Below are 25,986 nucleotides of genomic sequence, written 5' to 3' on the forward strand. Positions count from 1 at the left end.
CCTAAAACTGAAACATTCTTGTATTCTTGAGATGACTCCTACTTGACTCTGCAAGTTGATTTTTAATGAAAAACTAGATATACTGACTCTTTTCTTTAGAAGTTTTGGATTAATATTCTGGAGAAATTTTTCAGGACGTTTGATCAATTATTGATGCTTATGTCATACTAACCAAAAATCTCCAAGCAGTTTTATTTCCTACATGGTGGAATGAGTTAGAAGTTTAGCTACTATGGTAAAACTAAATTCAAATCCCCAATCTGCCACTTGCTAGTTCTATGACCCTGGACAAATTCTTCACTTTCTAAGGTTCCATTTTCTTAACTATAAAAAGAAGAAAGAAGGTTGTTATGAAGCTTAACTGAGGTTAATTCAGGTGAAATTCTTAGAACAATGCTTGCATCATGTATAAAGTAAATAAATGTTAACTTATCATTAATAGGAGCCTTAGTATCCAATACAATCAGGACCAATGCCTTGTTAATAGAAGAAATGAGTAACAGGGAATGATTTAAAACAAATAAAGAAACACAGATACATAATTTAAACATTTTATTATAACTGAAAAATAAAAAATGTACATTTATTCTCCAATTTTCTGACACAGAGCAAGGCCTTCCCTTTGAACAGAGGATGCGTTGAATGGGACTCTGTATTCGCTTTCTTGAATAAACCACACCCATAACACATCATATCAAGGATTTAAAGCAATTTGAGTACTAAATTCTTCCAAATTTTTATGACTTATCTTTCTAACTTGCCCACCCCAACTTTGTTAAGTCTTTGCAAAGCACTGCATCTGTCTATATTTAATTAAAGGATATATATACAATAATAAAACAAAAAAAAAGTCGGTATACAAAAAAGTCAGTAAACAACTATCTCTTAGTCATCATACTTCAACTGGTAGGATAAATACATAGTCTTACTAGAGAGTAGTAGCCTATTAGCTGCAAACATTCAGTTTGCCATGTTATCAAACTAGTGTTACTTACAGGGGGACTGGGGAGCATCAATTAATCCAATTAAGTCTGTTGAAAGGAAGGTTCATAATATACTGGTATCTGGTATATATCATAGTATACTGGTAGCTGGTATCATAGTATACTGGTACCTCATACCAGTACCTTTCCTAAAAGTTCTCATCCATATTTTGAGAAACACACAAATCTTAGAAGTTGTAAATTAACATTATTATATATGAAAGCCAAGGCTCTTTAAAAAAAATATTTTAAAATATTAAAGAGAAATGTGATTAACATGTATGCCCTTGATGACATAGGCTCTACAACAGGCTCCAAATAATGAAGACTTATGTTAGTGGGTACGTGCATATGTATACATTTGGTGTGTAGACATTATAATAGATACATATAAAAGTATATGCATATGCATATGTATCTATAAAACAGATATTGTCTTACAGTACGCCAAAACATGAATTCTTCCACCCTGCCATACTAAAAAAATGTTACCTATCACGTATTGTCTCCTTCCTCATATTTACTCTTTCTTCCCAGTCTTATTTTTTGGGCCTCTAGCCCTTTCATTTAATTGCAAAAAAGATCTAGGGACTTTAAGATCCTTAATTTTACTAGAACAAGGATCAAAGTACCCACATTCTAGTTTTTCCTCCACTCAGCAATCATTAGCCTTCAGGAAAACCATGTCGTTCTCCTGAAAACACAAACTTGAAAGACTTTAAATACACCCCCAACAAATATTACAGTCATGAACTTACCTTATTAATTCTAGTTGTGCAAGTTCCTGATTTGCTTGAAATATAGGTTTTTTAGTGAAGAGTTCACCGAGGATACATCTAACGAGAAAAATACCCATCATTACTAAATGATACGAATTTACTTCACTACCAAAAGTTTCAAGTAAATTAAACCATCAGTAAAACTATCTTACCCACAGCTCCATACATCAATGGCTGGTGTGTATCTTTCTTCTCCCAACAGCAGTTCAGGTGGACGGTACCATAAAGTGATGACCTTGTTAGTATACGGCCGACTAAAAAAAAACAAAAATCACTCTTTAGAGTTAGTATCTGTTAGAATAAGAGAGATTCTCTTAGGAAATATTATTTTGGCTAATCAAAGCCTAACAATCCGAACTAAAACCAATTCCATCTGCCTACGAAATTCAGACATGCTATTACATCTATGATCATAAAATGCATCTGAAAAGCAACGTGATTAACCGAAAATTCCCTTAATACATAAAAATGAAAAGTAGTTGGCTGATTTTAACTGTCATTTGGTCCAAAAAGGTCTTTATATTTCAACTCAACTGTTCAGTTTGGTTTTTCCTTTCCATAACTTTAAAAGGAATTAACTGACTTAAAGGAAGTTGAATGATTTTAACCAAAGCCGGCAAATTACTAATGTGTGGCAAGATACGGTACAAATTGGTATCACCTAACAAACATTTTCACCTGGACATATCTTTGACAATATTTCAACCCACTTTAGTATGCAAACACAAAGTACGTGAATGTACTGTAGTAGCTGAGGTCTACTCTGCAAAGCGCCACAAGCAATAGGTATGATACCGTATCAGACGATTCCTTTGTCACCTTCTAACAGAGAAAATATACACATACTGCTACCTCTTTATTTGCCAGTGGGGCTTACATCCAGGGGACCAAACAGCCTGTAGGGAATTGAGATACTTCTCTTAGAAGGCTTGCAAACAGGCTCCCTCAAGCCAGGGACCAGCACAAAGTAGCTGTTTAAAAAGCAACTAGATTATATGTGAAGGGTATTAATTTGCTAATCTTAAACCATCCACCAGAGGGGTAGGGGCCTGCTGGGACTCTCTCCAGAGACAAAGGCACTGCCCTGTGCCACTGTTGCACTCTCCCATGGCCCCACTAAAGCCAGCAGGCGCACCCCAGCCCTGCACTCTCCCGCAGTTGCACTAAACCTGTTGGTCACACACAGTCTACACAAGAGATGCTCCCTGATCACATGGCTCTAGTGGCCAGGGGTGACTGCGTTCCTTAGTCCCGTGAGAATGTAATAATCAGAGAAAAGGTTCTTGGCAGGCCACCATAACCAGGGCACCACACAGACTGAAACACACCCCCAGGCTTTCTGTGAAAAAGGCCCGTTTATCTGTCCTAGAGCTTCAGCCTAAGGGACAGACTTCAGGTTTGCCACACATCTAAAGGCTACACAGGTGCTCTTGGGGAATGTCTGGCAGGGGACACCATCTTTGCACTCTCCATTGGCCTCATTACAGCTCACTGGTACCTCCCAGAAAAGAGCTTATATATTTTGACTTTTCCAATTGCAGCCCAGGGATATCTCCAGATCACCTGGTCTGTAGGCAGAGGATTTACAATCGTGGTACCATACAACTATATATATTTGCATACGTTAAAAGCTGCCGCCTGAGGGTCTGGCTTCCAATCAACCTGAACTTAAGTTTTGACTGAGATCCCTCCCTTCAGAACACTGACTGGTCTTGGAACACCCTCAATAACTGGTTCCTAGCAAATATAAATCAGGCTGCTTAGACAAACACAAAGGTCTGAGAAACAGAAGAGCTAGGGCAAGGTTGAAAGACAAAGTTCATCTCCCACACAAGGCCACTCCTTAGGACTAGAAGAGGTAGCTGTTTTCCCTAAACATAGAAACAACACACAGAGTCAAGCAAAATAAGGAAACAGAAAAATATGTTCCAAACAAAAGAACAAGATAAAACCTGAGAAGAAAAAATTTAATGAAACAGAAATAAGTAATTTATCTAACAGAGTGAAAGTCATGATCATAAACATGTTCACCAATCTTGGGAGAAAAGTCAACAAACACAGCATGAAGTTAAACAAATAGATTGAAAATATAAGAAAGTATCAAAGGGAAGTCACAAAGCTGAAGACAGTAACTGATCTGAAAAACAGAAACTAAACTAGAGGGATTCAACAGCAGACTAGATTAAGCAGGAGACAAGAGTAGTGATCTAGAAGACAAAGTGAAACTCAAACAAACAGAGTGGAAAAAAGAAAAAAATTAAAGTGAAGAAAGCTTAAGGAACCTATGGAACGACATCAAGCAGAATAACATCCACCTTATAGGGGTACCGGAAAGAGAAGAGAGAAAACAAAGGGACATTAAACTTATTTGGAGAAATAATGGCTGCAAACATCCCTAATGTGGGCAAACAGATGTCCAGATCTAGGAAGCCCAAAAGGTCCCATAAAAAAAATTGAACTCCAAAAGATCCACAGCAAGACATAGTATAATTAAAATGTCAAAAGTAAAAGAGAATCCAAAAAGAAGCAAGAGGAAATCAACTTTAACATACAAGGAACCCCCCACCCCAGCCCCCTTAAGACCTTAAGCAGATCTTTCAGCAGAAACTTTGCAAGCCAGAAGGGAGAGGCACAATATAGACAAAGAGCTGAAAGGAAAGAAACTTCCAACCAAAAATACTCTACCCAGCAAGGTTATCATTCAGAATTAAAGCAGAGAGAGTTTTCCAGACAAGCAAAAGCTAGAGAAGTTCATCATTGCTAAATTGGCTTTAAAAGAACTTTTAAAGGGAATTCTTTAAGCAGCAAAGGAAGTACACTAATTGAATAAGAAAACATGTAAGTCTCACTGGTAAAGATAAATATATAGTAAAGGTAATGGATTAATCACATAAAGCTACCATACAGGTTAAAAGACATAAGTAAAAATAATTGTAACTACAATAATCAGTTAAGGGACACACAAAAGAAAAAGATGTAAAATGTGACATCAAAAACAAAAAGGGGGGGGGGAGCATCATGGTAACCACAAAGTAAACATCTACAAGAGATACACAAAAATAGCAAGAAAGGAATCTAAGCATAACACTAAAGAAAACCATCAAACCACAAGGAAGACAGCAAGAGAAGATAGGAACTACAAAACAGCCAGAAAACAAGGAACAAAATGGCAATAAGTAAATATCAATAAGTACTTTAAGGTAAATGGACTAAATTCTCCAACCAAAAGACAACGTGGCTGGAATAAAAAAAACCATCGATCTGCTACAAGAGATTTGCTTCAGATGTAAGAACATACACAGCCTAAAGAAATGGAAAAATATATTTCACACAAATGGAAACCAAAAGAAAGCAGAGGTAGCTTTACTTGTATCAGACAAAATAGATTTTAAAACCAAGAATGTAGTAAGAGACAAAGAAGAAATTTACATAATAATAAAGGGGTCAATCCAACAAGAGGATATAACATTTCTAAATGCTTATGCACCCAAGATAGGAGCACCTAAATATGTAAATATTAACAGACCTAATGGGAAAAATGGACAGCAATACAATAATAGCAGGGGACTTAATACCCCACTTACATCAATGGACAGATCATCCAGACAAAAAAAATCAGTAAGGCAACATCAGCTTTAAACAACCAATTAGGGGCACCTGGGTGGTTCAGCTGGTTAGGCATCTTACTTTGGCTCAGGTCATGATCTTGAGAATTGTGAGTTGGAGCCCTATGTCAAGCTCAGTGCTGACAGCTCAGAGCCTGTGTCTCCTCTCTCTCTGCCACCCCCATGCTTTCTCTCTCTCTCTCTCTCTCTCTCTCTCTCTCTCTCTCCCTCTCCCTCTCCCTCTCACAAAACTAAATAAACATAAGAAAAAGATAAACAACTAGGATAAATCATGTGAGGCCACAAAGTAAGTCTCAATAAATTTGAGAAGACTGAAATCACATTAAGCATCTTTTTCAATCACAATGGTATGCAACTAAAAATCACTTACATGAAAAAAAAACTGGAAAAAAATCATAAGTATGTGGAGATTAAACAATATGATACTAAACCACCAATGGGTCAATGAAGAATTAGAAGGGAGAAGTAAGAAAATACCTCAAAACAAATGAAAATGGAACTTACCAAATACAAATACAACTTACCAAATTGTATTACAATACCAAGTTGTATTACAAAATACAACTTACCAAAATCTACAGGATGCAGCAAAATCAGTTCTAAAAGGGAAGTTCAAAGCAACAGAGGCCTACCTCCAAACAATAAGAAAAATCTCAAATAAACAATCTAACTTTACATGTAAAGAAACTAGAAAAAGAAGAACAAAACCCAAAGTTAGTAGTAGGAAGGAAATAACAAAGATCAGAGCAGAAATAAATGAAAGAGACTAATCAGACAACAGAAAAGATCAATGACACCATGTACTGGTTCTCTGAAAACTAAACAGAACTGACAAACCTTTAACTAGCTTCAACAAGAAAAAAAAGAGAAAAGGCTCAAACAAAAATCCCTAGAAACATACAGGCCTCCAAGACCGAATCATGAAGAAAAAATGTGAACAGACCAACTACTAATGAGACTGAATCAGTAATCAAAAACCTCCCAACAAACAAAAGTCCAGGACCAGACGGCTTCACTTATGAATTCTACCAAACAGAGAAGATTTAATACCTATCCTTCTAAAACTCTGACAAAAAATTGATTAAGAGAGAACACTTCCAAACTCATTTTATTAGGTCAGGATTACCCCGATAACAAAACCAGACAAAGACATTAAAAAAAAAAGAAGAAGAAGAAGAAGAGAAAAAAAAAGAAAAGAAAAAAAAAAAAAAAAAAAAAGAAAATTATAGGCCAGTATCCCTGGTGAACACAGATGTAAAAATGACAAAGATGCCCATTCTATCCACCTTCATTCAATATGTCAAATTACTCTAGCCAGAACAATTAGGCAATAAAAAGAAACAAAAAGCACTGAAATTGAAAAGGAAGAAATAAAAGTGTCACTATTTGTGGATGACATTTTATATGTAGAAAACCCTAAAGACTCCACAAAATACTGTAAAACAAATTCTGTAAAACTGCAGGATATAAAATCAACCACACAAAAATCTGTTGCATTTCTATACACTAACAATAAACTATAAGAAAGAGAAATTAAGAAAGCAATCCCACTTACAATTGCATCAAAAAGAATAAAACACCTAGAAATAAATTTACTAAGGAGATTAAAGACCTGTTCACTGAAAACTATAAAGACACTGATGAAAGAAACCAAAGGCACAAATAAATGTAAAGACATATTGTCCATGCTCATGGACTGGAAAAATTAATATTGTTTAAAATGTCTATACTACTCAGAGCAATCTATAGACTCAATGCAAGTTCTATCAAAGTCCCAATGGGATTTTTCACAAAAATAGTACAAACTATCCCAAAATTTGAGTGGAACCAAAAAAGACTCCAAATAGCCAAAGCAATCTTGAGAAGAAAGGTGAAGGCATCACACTCTCCCAATTTCAAACTAATTTACTAAGCTATAGTAATCTAAACAGTATAGTAGTGGCATAAAAACTGACACATAGGTCAATGGATCTGAATAGAGAACCCAGATATAAACCCACGCATATATGGTCAATTAACTTATGACAAAGCAGACAAGAATATAACTAGAGAAAAGACAATCTCTTGAGTATCAATGGTACTGAGAAAACTGAACCGCCACATGCAAAACAATAAAACTGGACCACTATCTTGTCATACACAAAAATTAACTCAAAATGGATTAAAGACTTGAATGTTAACACCTGAAACCAGAAAACTCCTAGAAGAAAACACCTGACATCAAGTCTTAGTGTTGGTTTTTGGGTTTTTTTTTTTTTGATCTAACTCCAAAAGAAAAGGCAAAAAAGGTTAAAGTCCCAAGTTGGGACTACATCATATTAAAAAGCTTCTGCACAGCAAAGAAAACCATCAACAAAATGAAAAGGCAACCTACTGAGTGTGAGAAAATATTTGCAAATCATATATATCATAAGGGGTTAATATCCAAAACACATAAAGAACTCATACAATCAAATAGCAAAACAACCCCCCCCCCCAAAAAAGCGGATTTAAAAATGGGCATAAGAAAAAAAAAAAAAAAGGGCATAGGATCCAAAGAGACATTTTCCCAAAGATGACATACACATGGCCAACAAGCATATAAGATGCTCAGCCTCACTTATCATGAGGGAAATGCAAAACCACAATGAGAGATCAATTCACACCTGTTAGAATGGCTATTATCAGAAAGATAAGAAATAACAAATGTTGCCAAGGATGTGGAGAACAGGGGACCCTTGTGCACTGTTGGTGGGAATGTAAATTGGTACAGCCACTATGGAAAACAGTATGGAGGTTCCTCAAAAAACTAAAAACAGAATACCATATGACCCAGCAATCCCACTCTGTGTATTTATCCAAAAAAAATAAATAAATAAATAAACACTAATGGAAATAATAATCTGCACCTCCATGTTCACTGCAGCATTATTTACAGTAGTCATGATATGGATCAACCTAAGCGTCCAACAATGGATGAATGGATAAAGAAGATGTGGTACACAAAGTAGTCCCCCCCTTATTCATAAGGGATACAATCCAAAACCCCCCAGTGGATGCCTGAAACCTTAAGTAGTACTGAACTATATATATATATACTGCTTTTTGCTAATCCACACAGAACTATAATAAAGCTTAATTTCTAAATCAGGCACAATAAGAGATTAGCAATAATAATAATAAAGTAGAACAATTATAATATATAGTAATGAAACTTGTGAATATGGTCTAAGTATCTTACTGTACTGTACTCATCCTTCTTGTGATGATGAGATAACAAAATGCCTATGTGATGAGACAAAGTGAGGTGAGTGATGCTGACACTGTACAGATGTAGCATTAGGCTACTACTGACCTTCTGATGATACATCAGAAGGATCATCTGTTTCTGAACTGGGTTTGACTGCAGGAATCTGAAACTGTGGAACACAAAACCCAGACCTGGGGACTACTCTCTATATAATGGAATACTATGCAGTCATAAGTCATACTATGCAGGCAAGAGAATGAAATCTTGCCATTTGTGACAACATGCATGGACCATGAAGGTATTGTGCTAAGTGAAATAAGCAGACAGAAAAAGACAAATACCATGTGATCTCATTTATATATGAAATCTAAAAAACAAACAATAAAAAAACTCATGGACATGAAGAACAGAATGGTGGTTGCCAGGGAGGAGGTGGGGTGATTTGGATGAAGAGGGTCAGGAGGTACAGACCTCCCATTGTGAAATGAACAGGTCATGGGGATGTGCTGTGCGGCATGGTGACTCGAAGTCAATGGTATTGCAGTGCATATTTGAAGGTTGCCAGGAGAGTGGATCTTGAAAAGTTCTCATCACAAGAATGAAAATTTTTCTTTTGTAACTTTTTATGGTGACAAATGATAACTAGATCTACTGTCATTTCACAGTGCATACAACTGTCAAATCATTACATTCTGAAACTAATATAAAGTTGTATGTCAATTATACATCAATAAAATAATTCACCTGTTTATGCCTTAACTCCTTTTAAATTCGAAATTCCCCATTTTTCTCATTCAATCCTGTACCTCCTTCAAGACATAGTGAAAGACCAAACTTCATAAACTCGAATCTCTATTATCAGCAGATTTTCACATTCTTATTTTTTATATCATACTTACCCCACTGTATTGTATTTTATGTTTTCTACCTTCCCAGGAAGACAAAAGACCCCAGAGACCATTCTTTATTATGAATCCCACACACAAAGCCCAGAACAATGCTGAGCACAGGACAGACACTTTAATGGATATGGCCTTGCAAGTTTAGTTGACCTATATGAATTAGCCGGGTGGGAGAAATTTGTGAAAATGATAATGGCTAGTTTTCTAAAACATTTCAAGGATTTTTAAGCATATGAAACCTATGGTCTCATCGCCTCAAGTGCAACTAGATATCTACAGTCTCAAGAATATGTTTAAATTAATATAAATCTGTAAATAGTTTATATTTTATCTTTTTATGTTTAGAAGTATATTTAAATATAATTTTAAAAATAAAAGTATGTTGAATTATGTAGAGAAATTACACAAATTAAAGTCATTAAGTTTTATTGAAAGAAATATTTAAATAAAAGATTATTTTATATACTATGTATCAAGTTCTAGACAACATTTACAACACAGTCATCTTTAAGCAGTTAAAATTAGACTAGTTTAATTTTTTAACTTTTATCAAATCCAGAAGTGAAAATATTTAGTATATTATCAAAGATGATTAAATGAAAACTGGATGAAATCCACTTTTTTTTTTTTTTAATTTTTTAATGTTTATTGTGTGTGTGTGTGAGAGAGAGAGAGAGAGCGCGCGCGCAAGCGAGCATGAGCAGGGAGGGGCAGAGGATCTGATGTGGGCTCTGTACTGACAATGGAGAGCTCAACAGGGGGCTCAAACTCAAACTGTGAGATCATGACCTGAGCCAAAGTCAGATGCTCAACTGATTGAGTCACCCAGGAGTCCCAAAATACACTTCTAAATATATGGCAAAAATATTTCATGTATACTAGTTGACAGCTTTTTCTAATATTTCCAAATTCTTAGTTTCTGTCAGAAAAAAGTAAGAACTAGGGAGACCGAGAAAAATCATTCAACTGTAAAATTTGACCCAGAAAGCTCAATTATATATTTTTAATTAAAAAAAAAATCTTTTTTACTTTTTTGAGAGAGAGTGCCAGTGGGGGAGGGGCAAAGGCGGCGGGGGGTGTGGTGGGGGGGCAGATACAGAATCTGAAGCAGGTTCCAGGCTCTGAGCTGTCAGCAAGAAGCCTGACTCGGGGCTCAAACCCACAAACCATGAGATCATGACCTGAGCTGAAGCTGGATGCTTAACCGACTGAGCCACCCAGGTGCCCCTAAAAATATTTTTTTAATGTTTATTTGTTTTTGAGAGAGAGACCACGAGCAGGGGAAGGTCAGAGACAGAGGAAGACACAGAATCCAAAGCAGGCTCCAGGCTCCGAGCTGTTAACACAGAGCCAGATGAGGGGCTCAAAATCACAAGCTGCAAGATCATGACCTGAGCCAAAGTCCGAAGCTTAACTGACTGAGCCACCCAGGTGCCCCAAAAAGTTCAATTTTAAAACACGAATATCTCAATATTGGAGAAATTCTTTTATTTGTAAAGTGAATAAATTATTCAGATTGATATATACCTTTTATAAAACAAAGTACCATTGTGCATTTTCACTGAATTTTTCTTTACATTCAATGGAGGTATCAAGAGAGCTCAAAGACTATCTGTTCGATGATAGATTTCAACACTCTGCCTTTAGATAATCCCAGGAATTCAAAAGACTGGGGTGGATCAGGGGAGGTGGTGGGAAACAGTTACAGACTTGCCTACCTTTTTTCCCAACAAACAAAAGCAATTCCTGGGATGCCTGGGTGGCTCAGTCAGTTGAGTGCCCGACTTAGGGTCTGGTCAGGATCTCACAGTTTGTGAGTTCGAGCCCTGCGCTGGGCTCTGTGCTGACAGCTCAGAGCCTGGAGCCTGTTTCAGATTCTGTGTCTCCCTCTCTCTGCCCCTTCCCCGCTCATGCTCTGTCTTTCTGTCTCTCAAAAATGAATAAACGTTAAAAAAAATTTAAAAAAAAAAAAAGCAATGCCTTAAGGGTGTGTCCCGAGGCTGGTAGGCAGCTCAGCCTCCTATCTGGTCTAAATAAATAAAAAGGCGAAAAAGCAAATGTTCAGAGCAAGATCCTAGACCCCTGAAGTATTTGGAAGTTCTACATAATTAAAATTTACAAACCAGAGTTGCTAACTTTGTTAAAGACTCTTATAAGAAAATAAAAAAAGAGAATTACATAAAAGGAAATACCTAAACTGCTCTAAAATGCTTCATTCTTTCAACATATATAGTATGCCTGTACTTCTTTTAGACTATAACTTATATTTTTGAGAAAAACATGGAGAGCCTTCTGCTAACAAAATTTATCATATGCACAAATGCCATGTCTCCCTTCAGAATCTACTGCAGAAACACCTACCAAACCTACAAAAGAAATCTAGGACCTGTTTTTAATACCTACCCTCCAGAGGTCAAAAATATTCTGTCATCCTTGACTCTTCTTTCTTTCAAATTTCACATCTAACCTGTCAACAGCTTTTGTCATTTCTACATCCAAACAGATGCTAAATCCAACCATTTTCCATGATTTCAAAAAAGTGAAAGCCAAGATTATCTTTTAGTCTGAGTCATTATTATTTTTTCATTGGTATGAGTTTCGCTGCCTCTATTTCTATCTGGCCTCCCTCCCCCACTTTTTTAAAGATTTTTTTCAAAGCCTAAAATCAGATCCTATTACTGCAAGTACATAAAACTTAAACTTTACCTCAGTTGATATAACCATATTCCTGGGCATCTCACCTCCTATTTTTACACTAGGCAACTTTCTGGCCCTTAAATTTTCCAAGTCTATTCCCAGGTTTTGCAGTTGCTCAGTTCCTTCTACTGGAATGTTCTTGCCCTATGTCTTCACTAAGTTATCCCATTCTCATCACTCATTATTCAGGTCTCAGGCTCAATTTTACTTCTTTAAAGGTCTGTCCTAACTACCTTAGCTAAAAACTACCCACATGCCTAGAGTGACCTCGCAGTCACTATTTTGTTTTGCAGCACTTAAGTATCTTAAATTCTTTCCTCTATTCCACAGGTTCATGTCTACCTCTGCCATCACCGTGTAAATAAGACCATGTGTCTTTCATAGCTATATCTGGTGTCTTTCATAGCTATATCTCTAATACTTAACCAGTAGGTATTACCTAGGTCAGTGTCTGGCACAGAGTAAGCACTTGTTAATATATATGTATATATTTTTTAATGTTTTATATTTTTGACAGAGAGAGAGAGAGAGAGAGAGAGGGAGAGCGCGCGAGCGAGCATGAGTAGGGGAGGGCCAGAGTAAGAGAGAGACAGAGAATCCGAAGCAGGCTCCAGGCTCCCAGCTGACAGCACAGAGCCCAACGCGGGCTCGAACCCATGGACCATGAGATCGTGACCTGAGCCGAAGTCGAAGTCAGCCGCTCAACCAACCCACTGACCCACCCATGCGCCCCTCATTAACATATTCTTAAGTCTATTTATTTTGAGAGAGAAAACAGGTGAGAGTGGGGGAGGGGCAGATAAAGGAGGAGGGAAAGAGAATCTAAAACAGGCTCTGCATTGTCAGCAGTGTGGAGCCCCACACGGGGTTCAAACTCAAGAACTGTGAGATCATGACATGAATCAAAATCAAGAGTCAGACATTTAACCAACTGAGCCACCTGGGTACCCTGCACTTACTAATACTTTTAATGAGCTAAGACATGCCTTAACTATATATGATGAACACAATTTTTTTCACATGCCCCTTCCCCCTTACTTTTCTATCTTCACTCCCACTTTCTTCCTGATATTTTCCAAGAAAAATAACTCTGAAACTTCTGTATTGTAACACTGCTGCAAAGAAACAATAGTAATTTTTTTTCCCCAACTAAGGTCATCTTACCTGTTTTTACTACACATGTAAATTTAGAAGTCCTAAAAGTACCTGTATCTTAACACATCCCAAAGGAAATGTATCATCTTTTGCCACACACTTGCTTCCTGTTTCCTATCTCAGGAATGTATGGTAGACACTGCTAGCTGTCTTGCAAAATCTGTTCTTCTTTTCTTCAATGATAGCTGCCCACCTGTAGGCCACTGCCTACCCTCACTGCAGTTGGGTGTGTGTGATCACAGCACCATGTTCTCACTAAAAGAACATGATCATAAATGATAAGCACCATTCTAGGTCTGGCTCATAACATCCCTCTCTCCTTTTTTCTAGCTTCTGGTTAACAGAGGTGGTGTCAGCCTTGGAAGTCATGTGAAGAAGATGGCAGATCTTCCAACTTGGATCCCTCAATGACTGTATGAAATAGTCACTACTTGATCTAATGAGATGGTTAAATACTCTTCATTGTCCACCGAGGTAAGCAATATCCATTCCTGATCATTAAGTGAGAAACACATACAAACTTCATACTCTTTAAGCCACTGAATTTTCAGGTTCTTTTTGATGTAAAAGCTTAGCTTACCCTAACAAACCATTTATTCAGTTTCTTAAGCAGAAATCTACAGTAGAGGTACAGACAGGGATGTGTCTAAATAAACATATTCAGGGGCGCCTGGGTGGCTCAGTCGGTTAAGCGGCCGACTTCGGCTCAGGTCATGATCTCGCGGTCCGTGAGTTCGAGCCCTGCGTCAGGCTCTGTGCTGACAGCTCAGACCCGGAGCCTGTTTCAGATTCTGTGTCTCCCTCTCTCTCTCTGACCCCTCCCCCCCCCCACCCCATTCATGCTCTGTCTCTCCCTGTCTCAAAAATAAATAAAACGTTAAAAAAAAAATTAAAAATAAATAAATAAACATATTCAACTATCAAGTGTTAACAATTTTATATCTTATGATATAATTCATCTGTTTTGCCAACATCTATGCCCATTCCCAAGTTCTAGCCATAATCATCCTACCCAGGTTTACTGCAACAGCTGACTGCCCTTGCTTCCAGACTTCCTTTCCAAATACACTCAAAGGGACAACACAAAACGTCAATATGTTATACCTTTAACACACACACATTCTCTTCCTCCTAGAGAATATGCACATAAGGCCTATAAAAATCTTTATTACTAGGGTGCCTAGGTGGCTCAGTTGGTTAGGTGGCCGACTTCGGCTCAGGTCATGATCTCACGATTCACGAGGTCGAGTCCCATGTCGAGCTCTGTGCTGACAGCCCAGAGCCTGGAGCCTGCTTCCAATTCTGCGTTTCCGTCTCTCTCTGCCCTTCATGCTCTCTCTCTCAAAAATAAAAAAAACATTAAAAAAAAATATTTACTACTTGGTTCTTGTTTCAAGCACACGAACCATCAGGTCCTGAAAAGGCTGAGCAAATGTTCATTTTCTAGAGCTAGGAGATAAGCCAGGGAGAGAGCAGAGCTAGCAAGAAAACTTTTAAGATGGTGGTGCTATAATTATGTTCTAAATGTTTGTGATAAACATTTTTTAAATAAACATTTTAAATAAGCTTTTCAATAAACTAGTTTTAAATGTTTAGAAGTTAATATTGACAAAAGACAAAATGTTTAAAAGTTAAGAAAAAACTTACATGATTTATTCAAGTATTCTGCAAATCAGGTGTCCCACCTCACTTTCTACCTTAGTGTCTAATAAGAAGGAAGCAAATATTGAGAAAGTATGCAGACAGACTTTTAATCATAAAAGCAAATACCAAGATAGATGGAGTTGGCAAATAAGGCCAATTTCAAATTACTTAATTCACTAATTTAAATGATATTTATTTATTTATGAGAGAGAGCGTGAGCACACGCACAAGTGAACAAGCAGGGGAGGGCAGAGGGAGAGGGAGAGAGAGAATTTCAAAGCAGCCTCCAGGCTCAGCACAGAGCCCAACTTGGGGCCTCGATCTCACAACTGTGAGAACACGACCTAAACCAAAATCAAAAGTCTAATGCTTTTGATTATATACTGTGAATATATGTGTATATATGTTATGTATGTGTATGTGTATATCGAATGTATGTGTATATGTGTTGCACACATATATAAATATATAAAGTACTATGCAACAAATGTTAGTTAAGTTTGTTCCTTCTTTATATATATTTTTTGTTGTTGTTGTTGTTTTGTTTTTAAGTTTATTTATTTATGTTGAGAGAGGTGAGCAAGTACACAAGCAGGGGAAGGGCAGAGAAAGAGGGAGAGAGAGAACCCCAGCAGCCTCCACACTGTCAGCGAGGAGCCCAATGTGGAGCCCAAACTCATGAAGTGTGAGATAACGACCTGAGCCTAAATCAAGAGTTGGACCTTAACCAACTGAGCAACCCAAGGGGTCCCTGTTCCTTCTTTATAAACAAGTATTTACTGACACTCTGAGCTAGGTACTGCACTAAGCACCAAGAGATGGCTAGACCAAAGAGCCAACCAACCAAGTAGTTGTTTAAAGCCTTGAAGTCTGGTGGTAATATAGATATAAATTACAATAATATACTTTAAGTACTACATAAAATAATGAAAAATGTACTCTGGATACATAAAGGAAGATGTGACCAAAAATGACTGTAGGATTCAGGGTAAATTTTTCAAAAAAACAAACGTCAGATCTCAAATAATGGAAAGTATAATTCCATACAAAGGAAACAACTTATGTAGACTCACAAAGGCATTCAAGAGCTTAACCTGTTTAAGGGAACTACAAAGACTTGACATTGCTATTATCTGGGGGGCAGGGGACAGCAGTTGATAAGAATGGCAGAAGGAAAAGAATGTTAGGGAAAACAGCCCAGAGGCAAGAAAACCAATACAATTCTACTTACAGTGGTCTATAGGAGACATATCTATATGTGAGAGTGACTGATACCTTCAACTAAAATGGGGAATAAAGGAAAAGAGCAAACTTTTTTTCTGGAAATACGAAGACAGGCTTTGTACAGTATGTTTAATTTAAAGCACCTACACCACCTAGGTGGAGTTGTGCAGTTATGTCCAGTACAGGTTTAGAGATCAAAAGAAAGATCAAGAGAAAGAAAGAGAAATTTGTAAATCTTCAGCATTGAGGGAATACATGAAATTTACCCTACATGAAGAGGGGAACACCATACTCCAGATAATTAAACTGCCTTTCCCATTTTATATGCTCAAAAATGTAAGCTACTCCATTAGGGCCAAAGGAAGTACAATTTAATCTGGATCATATCGTTAGGTTAGTAATCTAAATGAGATTTCCATTCCTAAAGCTTGTTTAGCCACATTTTTTATTGTTATTAATATGTTATTAGCCATCTTTTTATTACTATGGTCCTAATATTGGCCCAGGATCTCCCAGAAGTACTCTGGGTATCTGTAGTCCCCAGAGCTCCCTGCACTAATCTCTATCAGGGGGGTCCTCCAGATCAGAATGCTGGTCTCTTGGATCAGAATTAATCAAGCAGTTAGTGTGAATGTGTTTTACAGTTTAGGGCACAAAAAACATAAAAGTTTAAAATATGGTCTCTGTCTTTAAGATGACTACAATTCTAGCTTGACTGAAAAGACAAGAACACAAGTAGTATGTCCTGAATATAAATTCATCTAGTCCTTGGACAAGCTGCAAGAGGTAATACTTTCTCCCTTTCCCACTGATACTTAGCTTTGGAAAAATTTAATTTTGCTTTTAATGGCAATTTTATGAAAAGCCACTAGATGGTGATATTATCTTTAAAAATGTTTAAGAAACTTTTATTTTGATTGCGCTAACTCTTAGAACCCTAAAACATGGGTTTTTCAATATACTTTAAATAAGGATTTTAGAGATTTTAAATCTTTCATCTTGGGGCACCTGCGTGGCCCAGCCGATTAAGCGTCTGGGTGTTGGTTTTGGCTCAGGTCATGATCTTACAGTTTGTGAGTTCGAGGCACACGTCAGGCTCTGTGCTGACAGCGTGAAGCCTGCTTGGGATTTTCTCTCTCTGCCCCTCCCCTGCTCACTTGCACGCGTGCGTTCTCTCTGTCTCTCTCTAAATAAACTTAAAAAAATTTTATAAAACAAAAGCTTTCATCTTAAAGTTGTGAATAATGAAATATAGAGAGATTAAGTGACCTGCCCAAGATTAACTTCTTAAATAAATGGAAATGCCAGGACTAGAACCAAAGTTTTCCTGATGCATATATTTATTCCTATGGGACAGTCACATAAAGAGAAAAAGATATCCCATCATTTGGGAAAGCAATGGAGCAATGACTTGGTAAAATAAAAACTCAGAAGTGGGTATATTACCATGGCTAAAAGTTTCAGGAAAAGTTGATCTTAAAATAGCTACTGAAAAAAATGAATGGGTGTAAAGAAATGGGCAAAACCCTCTGTTCTCAAGTTCCATATTTCCCAAAATGAGAAAAGGATTTTTCAAGTTTAAAGGAATCATTTTCACCCTAATTTTAACTCAGTGGTTCTTTCTTCTACTGTAGCACATGTGACAGAGGAGATCCACAATGGTCACATCACCTCCCATGTTCAATTCCTAAGTACTAGAGAGAATCCATCCAGTTCTCCAAATTCAAAAAGATATCGGAAACCAAGTGAGTGAGAATGTAGTTGAAGCTATTACAGTGGTAAGCTGAAATGTGCTCAATTTCTGAACAAAAAAACCTTGCAATAATTTCTTGAACACTTCAGTTATTCTATCTGTAATAGCTAGTTACTTAGAAAACACTTCAAAGTGATTTAACATTTGGATGAATGTTATTACTGTAAAGCCTTACTTTTATTCCTGCTTATAATAACAAAGAAGAATGAATGAAATATCATGGTATGTTTATTTTTAAAAATATCTAGAAAAGTTGGAACAATAGTAAATCTGCTAAAGGCAGTATGTTAGAAACTGGTAGGTTATTAAAATTTACTATAACAATATATATATTTTAAAGTCATTCCATTAAAATTAAGCCTACTCTGATCTTAAATTGGAATTATTCAAATCTGAAAAAGAAAAGTTGTAAGGGAGTACATAAACCCCTGAAAAACTTTGCTTACAAAACAATACACCAAAAGGTTTTATCTTACGAAAATTGGGTAAGCAGAAACATTTACTACACATTACCAGAAGATGCAAATTTTAAACTTCCTACCTTTCTAAGCTCAAAATTCCTGTATCAATTCAGTACAGCAATGGGGACCCCGGCTCAGTGAACACACCACACCCTTGGCACTCCCCTGAAACCCAACACTCCATTTAAAAAAAAATTTTTTTTAACATTTATTTTTTAGAGAGAGAGAGAGAGAGAAAGAGAGAGAGAGAATATGAGCAGGGGAGGGGCAGAGAGAGAGAGGGAGACACAGAATCTGAAGCAGGCTCCAGGCTCTGAGCTGTCAGCACAGAGCCCGACGCAGGGGTTGAATGCATGAGCAGCTGTGAGATCATGACCTGAACTGAAGTCGGACACTTAACCGACTGAGCCACCCAGGCACCCCCCAACACTCCATTTTTAAAAGGTAAAATAAATTAGAAAATGTATTTTGATAGGTAAAACTTGACTTTACAGTCCGTTTTTCTGGAACATATCTATTCTAATGTGAATAAATATCAACATAAAATGAATTATACAGTGGAACTTTCTCACAATAGTTTGTTTAAATAAAAGATTCTAGTGAGTTTACAACAAACATATAACTATATATAAAATTTGAGGTTTTTTTAAAAAAAAGGAAGTCCAAATTAATAACTAAAACAAAATTTATGAGCTTAAACATACAGTATAAAAAGCATATACTATACTAAAATTTTTCACTAAACATGAAAATAAGACGAAAAATGGTAATTTAGCTGTTCTCCATCTCTACTGAAACCTAACATGAAATCAAGAAGAAAGGGATTTACATTTAAGTTTGACAAAAACATACCTGTATTAAGAAAGGATGACTGAAACTACAGTGAAATCTCAAAAAAACCAGCTAAGAGGACAGAATCTTTAATTAAATAGAACTTCCCCATAAAGAATAGTCAACGAAATTTAGTTACTCAAAAAATATACTCCTAAGAGAAGTTTTGGATTAAGTGCATATTTGGCCAGTTTATTTTTTCTTCAATTTCTACCAAGAGGCACTATTATAGGTGATAGAAAAAATAAAAAATTGGGAGTTGGAAACTGAACTACATATACTCTGGACTCTGCCAACAAATATTTTTTATCTTTAACTCAACCCTTTCTAGGGCTCAGTTTTCTCAATGCAAGATGAGGGTTACAGCTTTTAAGGCTTTAGAAAAGTTTCAAACTTAAAAAAATAAATCCTACGACTCTTTCTTAAAATAAAATATTAATTAGAAGTATGTCACGTAAAACAACAAAAGCCAAAAAGCTCTGCCTTTTTAAAGTAGGTCTGTAACAACTGGTCCATACCATAGTTTCTGAGGGATTTAACGAATTCTGATGGGTCCAAAACACACCATTTAAAAACCTCTCCACACTAAACAATGAAAATAATTTTCAGAATGACATAACAGACACTGCAAGATTCAAAAAGAAATAAATTTTCACTGTAAAAAATTCAAAGAGGATTTTTTTCAACCAACCAGAAACTGGCCAACATTCAGTGAAAGTACCTATTTCTGAGAATTCTAATTAACTTTTGTTAATTAGATTAAATTATAGTTGCACTAAAGAAATTACAGAATTGTCAAGCATAAAGTATTTCAGAATATATATCTGGAAATAAAGAAACAGTGCTGTTTGATAGGAAAGAAATAGACCAAACTAGAGATAGATAAAACCCAATTAATTCCATAGAATATTTATATAAAATCCACTACTTGACAAAAATAATTTATTTTGAAATTCCATATTAGTTTTCTTCTTTTTTTAAGATTTTCTTTTTAAGTAATCTCTGTACCCAGTGTGGGCTTAAACTTACAACCCCGAGATCAAGAATCCCATGCTCCACCCACTGAGCCAGCCAGACTCCCAAATATTAGTTCTAATGAGGCAAGTCCTATTTCACTACCACCAGGCCCAAAGGAGCCAAAATGGGATACACGTCCCAAGTGCAGCCAGGGAAGCTCCATACAGAGAAGAGTTATACAATGGAACTTTCTCACAATAGTTTAAATAAAAGGTTCTAGAGAGTTTACAACAAACATAACTATAGATAAAACTTGAGTTTTTAAAAAAAGGAATCCAAATTAATAACTAAAACAAAATTTGTGAGCTTAAACATGCAGTATAAAAAAAGCACATACTGTACTAATATTTTTCACTAAACACAAAAATCACCAACATCTTAATATCTGGATCTGCACTTAAGATACATTTTAAATGACACATTTAAAAAAAATTTTTATTTACCTCTAAAGTGCCAAAAAAACAATTATTTTTAAATTGAGATAAATACATAAAATTTGTAATTAAAACAGTCAATCCCAATATGGTATAAAATTATATTATTTCATGTATTTAACAATGAAAAGTATAGTATATTTCCCTTTTCTTAAAAAAGTTTATTTCTTAAGAAAAAATAAACTATCAATAAGCTGTCCTTAAAACTGGTCTCTATTGTCTATAATACTCATTTGAAAATACTCTTACCTTTCTTCTGAGCTATACAATCGAGCAAGTCCAAAATCTGCAAGTTTTATTTGCCCTCTGGTGGAAGACAAAATGAACATAAACTATTAGTCTACTCTGAAATCATACATATTTGTACGTATTCATAGATATCTAATCCTATCATACACATTCATATTCTATTCCTAGAACTAATAAAAAATATACTTATATAAACTTTAACATTGATCACACAGCAGTACCCCAAGTCCTCTAAGGAAAGGTAAACAGATAAACAAGTAAAAACAACAACAAACAGTACTTTTCCTTTGACAATTTCAGCTACTATTATTCTAGTACCACCACCATAATTATTACTATTATTGTACTAGTATTAACAGTATTTTAGTATTAGTTAGTTCCTATCTAGACAAGTACACTTCAATGAAAATAAAATGAGATTATTGTTGCTACTCAGTATTAAGACATATTACTTGTTCAAATCAAATCAGTAAAGCATGAGAATTAAATCGTATCATTTTAAATTTATGTTTAATTTTCCAATTCTTAGAGGGGCTAGGTACATAGAACCCTTTCTAGGAACTAAAATCAGAACCAGGCATATCTCACTTAAACTAACAAGGAGTACTACTTAGAAAAGAATTATCAGAGCTCAGGTTATGCTGTCAGTAAAATGTTTAACATAAACTTTAAATATCTACTTGTGTGTGTGTATAAGTATATATGTGTGTGTGTGTGTGTGTGTGTGTCTGTGTATACACACTTCAAAAAAAGTTCACTTTAAAACTGTGATACTGGTGTAAAACAAATTCTAAATTAAAAAAAATTCTTAGAACTATTCTTAACCTAAGGCTGAAATCATTATTAATTATAAGAATATCCATTCACATTATCTGGAAGAATATCAAATAAGAAAATTGATTAAGTATTATTTTATGTACACTAAAAACTATTATCAGAAATTAACAATTAACCAAAGTGTATTTAAAACATGTTCAGATGCAGTTCTGGCAGTAATAACACTGATTATGTTATAACAGCTTGAGCAATAAATTTTAAATCTTTTTAACAGAATCAAAGTATACATTATATAATACTCATTTGAAACACGTATATCGGACTCATACCATACCTATTATTTAGAAGAATATTTGAACATTTAATATCTCTATGCAAAAAGTTCTTCTTATGACAATAATCCAGGCCTTCCATAAGCTGTCTCATAAATGACTTTATGTGATTTTCATTAAAATGAACCAAGCCTGATTCCAGTAGTCCCATCAGATCATGGTCCATATATTCAAACACCAGATAAAATGCACCTAAGAACAAGAATAGTTAACACATTAAAATTTTTATTCTCATAAGACTTTTCTATAGGCTCAAAATTAAAAAAAAAATGCTGTGAAGAAAATTATCTCTTGAAAAGAAGTCCTACTTTGTGACTTCAATAACATTCATCTTTCTCTCTGAATTTAAAATCAATAAAAACATCCCAAGGAAACAGAAAACTGTTAAGATATGGAAATCAACCCTACAGTGCATAGCTTCTGGGCGTGATTAATGTAAAATAAATTAACTGTTTTATACACTGAACAAATTGTCTCTCAGCAGAAGCTGAATAAAATCACTACAGTTCATCAAAGAAAATTTAAAAGTGTTAAAAGAATTGTATTTAATAAGAAAAGAATCTGAGCCCAGTTTGATTTTAGATGATTTCTATTAAGCCTTCAATAAACATATAATTTAATTCTGTTTGTACATCTCCAGAGCATCTGAAAGCACACAAATTACAACTTTATTTTATAAAACCAACTTAATCTTGCTACCAAAACCTAAAATAGCACATAGCACATACATAACAACTGTACTTAGAAGAGATCCAAAAACCCTAACTGAAGCTTGTAGAAATTGAATCCAAAGCTGTATCTAAAAATATTCATGGAAAAGCTGACAAAATTTAATATATCTATCAAAGAAAATAAGCTATCAATATGCCAAAAAAAGTCATCTGAAGAAAGTTAACAATCAGTTCCTAACTAAAAACAGAGCCAAGATCTTACTTATAGTAAACTTAAAAAAATAATACTCTTAAAAGTTGGGGATGAAGGAGTGAACTTGTGATGAGCATCGGGTGTTCTATGTAAGTGCCGAGTCAATAAACTGTACACCAGAAACTAACGTTACACTCTATGTTAACTAACTGGAATGTAAATAAAAATTGAAAAACAAGTTTATGATGGTACCCTTCTCTCAAACCAACAACCAAGTCATATTTAGCAGTAAAATGCTTGGTGTTATAAACAAGAAAAAACATTAATTATTACTAACTGCTGTAGAAGTTAGTAAGTAAAATTAGAGACAATGTGTAAACACTGAAAGGAAGAAAAACAGAATTACTGGTAGACGACTATTTTCCTTGAAAATCCAATAGAATAAAAAGAGACTACCTGAGTTAGAGAAAATCATATACAAAAAGCAAAAGGTGCATTCATATATGCAAGTAACAACTTATTAGAAAATAAAATTTACACGACTCCACAGAAGAAACATTACTGCAAATGACCAGGAAAATAAACTTTAACAATAACCATACAAATTCATTACGAAATACCAAACTATAAAATTCTGTACTATAAAATGGTTTCAATAAAAGAGCCAAGGATTTGTTTCTATTTTCTCTTGCTAAGAAGATACTTAACTTCACAAAATAATGCTAAAATTCACCTTAAAGAAAACAAGAACCAAAGTACCAGCCAAAATGTTTCTGAAAATGAACATCTGCCCTACCAGAGATTTCATATAACCTGTAGGGACAGAGAAGTGTAATATAATATACACCAGAAAATAAAGCGTCAATATACATCTAATAATTATGAAAGCAAGCATTTTAAGTCAGTGAAGAAAAAACAAGGTGAAGCTGGTATTTGGAACAAATACCATAACCCCACAGGAAGATGGGTGAGTTACACCAAAGACAAAACACAACCCCATAAAAAAACCAACAGATTTCACTGTTTCACTAAATAAAAATTTAGAATCATGTACATAAGTAAACAATATGAAAGGTAAAGGCAAGGGGTGCCTGGGTGGCTCAGTCGGTTAAGCATCCGACTCTTGATTTCGGCTCAGGTCATGATCTCACAGTTCGTGGGATCAAGCCCCACTGAGAGCACAGAGCCTGCTTGGGATTCTCTCTTTTCTTCTCTCTGCCCCTCCCCTGCTTGTGCACGTGTGCACTTTCTCTCTCTCTCAAAAATAAATAATAAATAAACTTTAAAATACAATTAAAAAAAGGGAGATAAAGGCAAATGGCAAACTGGAGAAATATATTTGCTACAAAACAGATTAATATCCTTAATATAAAACAAAGTCTTACAAATCAGTACGTTAGAAGACCAATCCCACAATAGAAAATGATAAATAAAATGAACTGTCAATATGCAAAAGATGCTTATATCCAAACACACATTTCACTCTCAATCAAAATATAAAAAGCAATATACCACTTTTAACTGAAGGGTTACCTAAAGGGTTTTAACTAAAGGGATTTCAAAAGAAAGACAATAAATACACAGTATTAACAAAGGCCTCATGAGGTAAATAGACACCGTTATGCAGTATCAGTAAATTAGAAGATTCATAAAATATAAATAGGCAATATACACCAAAGCTTTAAAAATTACATACCCTTTTACAGAGCAAGTGCATTTATAGATATTCAGCAAAAGGAAATAAAGATTGCAAAGATTTAGCTATAAGCATGTTCACTAAAAGCAATAGTGGAATAAAATATTTAAAGGCAAACAAAAAACAAACAAAAAACTGGCTAATTATGGTACATCTATACCATACCATGCGCTTTGAAAATTATTGTAGAGGTACAATATTGATGTGGAAACATATTAATGATGTTAAGTAAGTAGATTATAAAATAGTATGTATTTGACAGATTAATCTTTGATGACATTAAATAACACAGTTAGAGAAAGTATTTAGAATGTGCATGGTGTTATACAGTTGCCACAAGCCACATGTGGCTATCCAACACTTGAAATCTGGCTAGACTGAATGTGCTGAAAGTATAAAATGTATAACAGATTTCCAAGACTTACTACAAACCAACAAAAAGAATATAAAATACTTTAATAATCTGTTATACCAATCACATTCTGAAATAATCTACTTGATACACTGGGTTAAATAAAAATATTATTTAAACAGACTGATTTTTTAAAATGAGGCTAACAGATAATTTTAAATTAAAATATAATGGCTTGCATTCTATTTCTATTAGAATTGAATTACAGGTGTAAGAATTAAAACGAAAACTATCTCTCTATACAGATGAAATTATCTTTTTTGGTCCCTGCAAAAGACATAAACATTCAATGAGAAAATTATTAAAAACAGTAACACATTTAAAAAAAACAGCAGAAATAAAACATAAAGGAGTCACTAACGTAACTACCAGTTAAAAGACAAAATGGAAGGCTCTGTTTCTAATAAAAGATTAATTTTTTTTAATTTAAGGAATGTGTCAAATCCTTCAAAGATAAACTTGTAAGACTCTTACGAGACAAAACTATACACACAAAAAGTGCATACACTCTTAGATAGGAAGGCTCAACATGAAAAAGATGTCAATTCCCCCAAGTAATTTATAAATTAATCACAAGCTCAATTTTTTAAAATAGTTTTTCTTCCCTACAATTAAACATAAAGTTGATGTTATATCCACATAGAAAAATATAAGAATAGCAATGAAAACATCTAAAAGGGGATCTGGGCATGAGGCTCTACCAGATATAAAGACAGTGTTAATGTCTATAACTAGAAAGTGTAATATTTGCAAGTAAACATGAAATAAAGCAGAAATCCAGAAATCTATTACCCAAGCACATACAAAACTTTAACATATGATAAAGATGGTGTATCATTTCAATAGGGCAAAATATGGATTTATTGACAATATTTGAGCAATTGAAATAGACAGAAACAGATAAAACTGGTCTTTTCCTCA

The 25,986-nt window shown here is 35.0% G+C and overlaps 1 protein-coding gene across 1 annotated transcript in view; it reads right to left on the minus strand.

Annotated features, from left to right (window-relative positions):
• The window catches only part of CDK13 (cyclin dependent kinase 13), a 122,192-nt gene that overhangs the window by 20,412 nt on the left and 75,794 nt on the right, over positions 1–25,986 (minus strand). The window contains 4 exon segments of the mRNA XM_030307715.1: positions 1,742–1,819; positions 1,915–2,016; positions 20,985–21,041; positions 22,096–22,285. Of these exon segments, the coding sequence (XP_030163575.1) occupies positions 1,742–1,819; positions 1,915–2,016; positions 20,985–21,041; positions 22,096–22,285 (427 nt within the window).

Source organism: Lynx canadensis, chromosome A2 (assembly GCF_007474595.2).
Source record: "Lynx canadensis isolate LIC74 chromosome A2, mLynCan4.pri.v2, whole genome shotgun sequence".
In the NCBI taxonomy this organism is placed as follows: domain Eukaryota; kingdom Metazoa; phylum Chordata; class Mammalia; order Carnivora; family Felidae; genus Lynx; species Lynx canadensis.